The sequence below is a fragment of the Gossypium hirsutum genome, chromosome D11 (assembly GCF_007990345.1).
Source record: "Gossypium hirsutum isolate 1008001.06 chromosome D11, Gossypium_hirsutum_v2.1, whole genome shotgun sequence".
Taxonomy (NCBI): Eukaryota; Viridiplantae; Streptophyta; class Magnoliopsida; order Malvales; family Malvaceae; genus Gossypium; species Gossypium hirsutum.
In genome coordinates, this window is record NC_053447.1 from 7,471,742 (window position 1) to 7,474,649 (window position 2,908).

General features: G+C 39.5%; 1 protein-coding gene across 1 annotated transcript; it reads left to right on the forward strand.

The window, feature by feature from the left end:
- LOC107910885 (growth-regulating factor 9) lies at window positions 1-2,908 on the forward strand. Its single transcript, XM_016838809.2, has 4 exons — window positions 1-386; window positions 468-794; window positions 1,389-1,979; window positions 2,259-2,908. The coding sequence occupies exons 1-4, from the start codon at window positions 344-346 to the stop codon at window positions 2,630-2,632; spliced, it is 1,335 nt and encodes a 444-aa protein (XP_016694298.2). The 5' UTR covers window positions 1-343; the 3' UTR covers window positions 2,633-2,908.

Sequence of the window (2,908 nt, forward strand, 5' to 3'; positions counted from 1 at the left end):
GTCACCGTCTGCAACAGCACCACTCTTTCACCATCTCATTGGAACGTCCATTTCAAACGCCGATTTTGAGAGGTGAGCTTTACCTTTTACGGAGTCTGTAAAATGATAAAGTAACTGAATTTCGCCTGCAGTGACTGCGAAAAGGCTGATAACTGTCAGAATCCTGACACGCGTTTTTAACATCAACTTTATGTCACACTCGTCGCTGCATATCGTGAAACTGAAACACAGCAAAGGCGATCATGTTTAAGTTCAAGCTACTTCTTTTGAAATATCATTCACACTTAAGTTCTCGCAGATCTCTGTACCACCGTTCTTTAATCTGTGTTTCTTTTTTCCATCAATGGATGCCCAACCGGTTCAAACTCGAATTCTTCCAGATTCTGGTAGTCTATTTCTAGATATATATAGTTTTTAAGTATCGTGGTTGGCTGGTTAATTAATTTTGAGCATGTTTTTAATTTTAGGGGGTGGTGGGAGTGGGGCCCAAGAGAGGTTGGAGGGGAAGGGAAGGACGGTGAAGATGGAAGAGGAGGAGACGGAAAAGGGAGGATCACCTTCGATCAAGTTGGCACTGGGGATTGATGGGACGACGTCGGAGAAACCCGTGAAGAAACACGGGAAGTGTGTGTTTACGACAGCTCAGTTGCATGACCTGCAATTACAAACGCTCATCTTCAAATACATAGCGGGTGGAATCCAAGTTCCCGTTAACCTTGTTATACCCATTTGGAAAAGCGTCGCTTCCTCCTTTGGCTCTGCTCGGGGCTGTATCTATGAACGGTATCCCAGCTGTAAGCTTTCTTCTTTTTAACTTTTCTCTTGCCTACTGCCAGTTTTCTTGTCCCCTCATTTTTGCGTGGAATTTGATTTTGTTTTCTGTTTCTTTCTGCTTCCTGAATTTGATTACATCCATATTTTCTTTTTCCTTTTTACTAGAGAGTTAGAAGATCAATAATTTGGTTTTTTTTCCATACATTTCTTTAAGTTTTAATTGGTAGGAAGATGTGAAAGGATAAGAGTGAACCTTTTGTTAACTATCTGTTAGATTACACATTTAAGCTATAGTATAAGGTATAAGGTAGGAAACTGGAAGTGGATATGCATCTTTAGTCTTTACCATCTGATCTACAAAATCCTCATCTTTACCAAGAAATATTTAAGCTATGGTAAAATCCCACTTGAAGATGTATTGTAATTAACAGATGATTTGGTGCTTGTTAGGCTTATGCTATTCTTTATTAATCATTAAGTACTATTAATTCAAATTCAATTATTCCTGGAAAATTGAGTCTCTTTATACACTTGGCCATAATTTCCCTACTTTGCATTGTAAATTCGTAATGGTATTATAGGAATGTTAGTTTACATGAAGAATGTCGTTTCAGCTGTAGGAGTCAGTCCTCAAGCATTGGATTATAGGAGCATGGCGGATCCTGAGCCGGGAAGGTGTCGAAGAACTGATGGGAAAAAATGGCGGTGCAGTAAGAATGTGATTCCTTATCAGAAATATTGTGAACAGCACATGCATAGAGGTTGTCGGCGTTCAAGAAAGCCTGTGGAAACTTCTCAATCCGCTTTGCCTGACTCAACATCATCAAAATTTTCAATCAGATTGTCAGAAAACTCAAAAAACCTTCCAACACCTGTAAGTTTTCAGTACACGAACCCATTTTCCTGTAATACCAGCACCAGCCATGGAACCACTGCTATAGAAAGCAACAATGTATGCTGCAACCGAAACTCCATTTCTATCAATGCTGCAACTAGTGGCACCATCATTGCCACAATGAAGAACGACAACAAAAATGATCCGAAAAGGAACAAAAACGTGACAAATACTAGTGAGAAGGGTGAAGAAAAACTCTCTGTAAGTAACAATAATACCATCAAAAGAAGCAGCAAGAGTGGAAACAAGGCCACTGTCGGTAATAATATATCTCCGAGTGTGGGTTTTTCTCCAAAAAGCGTTCTTCAAGGTAGTTCCGTAGAAGTTTGTATGATGTTCTTGTTACATGATCCCTTCTACTATAAAAACAGATATAGAAGAACCCTTTCCATGTTATCCTATCTTATTTAGTTTTAGTAGTTTATGCTTACAATGCACATGCTGAAAAATGATGTGCTGCATGAAGTCATTTACTATAACCGTTGTTATTAATACTTGTGTACTATTTGATAGCAGAATTGGTTGCGGTTAACTTTGTGTCATTATGCATAGCGTTGAATATAACAGTTTTTCCTGGTATTCTTTTCAGTGCTAGGCAACAGCAGTTCCCGTGCTTACAAAAATGAAATAGAACTTGAGCCTGGGAGGTGTAGAAGAACAGATGGGAAAAGATGGCGATGCAGCAGGGATGTTATCCCCGATCAAAAATATTGTGCACGACACATGCACAGAGGTGCTAGAAAACAGACTGAGGTTTCTCAGCCTGTTGCAGTTCCCAGTGTTGGTGATTGCCGTCCACCTAGTAGATTAACAACAGCATACAAAGCAGCATGTCCAGCCCTGAGCACCAGTCTGTCTATTTCGATTCCAAGGTCGCAGCACATTGCAGAAGATGAAAAGAGTACGAGCAGCAGCAGTGAGACGACCATCAGTGACACCAACGGTTACTGTCTTCGAGAATAGTAACTTAGATGTGATATTTGGAAAGTTGTGATGATTGAGGTGTTTGTTCCTAATGACAAACTAGTATATAGGTATCAGTGGCAAATTGTTGAGTCTAAAATTTTGTCAAGATGAAAATGGGTGCCTTATTTTTGCGTTTTCAGGTGAGCAAAATGAGACGAGTTCCTTGGTATGGCCATGGAAATGGGTTTTTCTGTATAATGTCCAATGTACTTAATTTCCCTGCTGTTGGGCTTCTATATGCTATAATTAGAAGTTTGTACATTTCTCTGTTAA

Excerpts from the sequence above, each read along its gene's own strand:
- LOC107910885 (XM_016838809.2), top strand. The coding sequence starts at position 344 with ATGGATGCCCAACCGGTTCAAACTCGAATTCTTCCAGATTCTG. Across the intron at positions 795-1,388 it reads CTATGAACGGTATCCCAGCT|CTGTAGGAGTCAGTCCTCAA; the intron begins GTAAGCTTTCTT and ends ATGTCGTTTCAG. Across the intron at positions 1,980-2,258 it reads TCCAAAAAGCGTTCTTCAAG|TGCTAGGCAACAGCAGTTCC; the intron begins GTAGTTCCGTAG and ends TATTCTTTTCAG.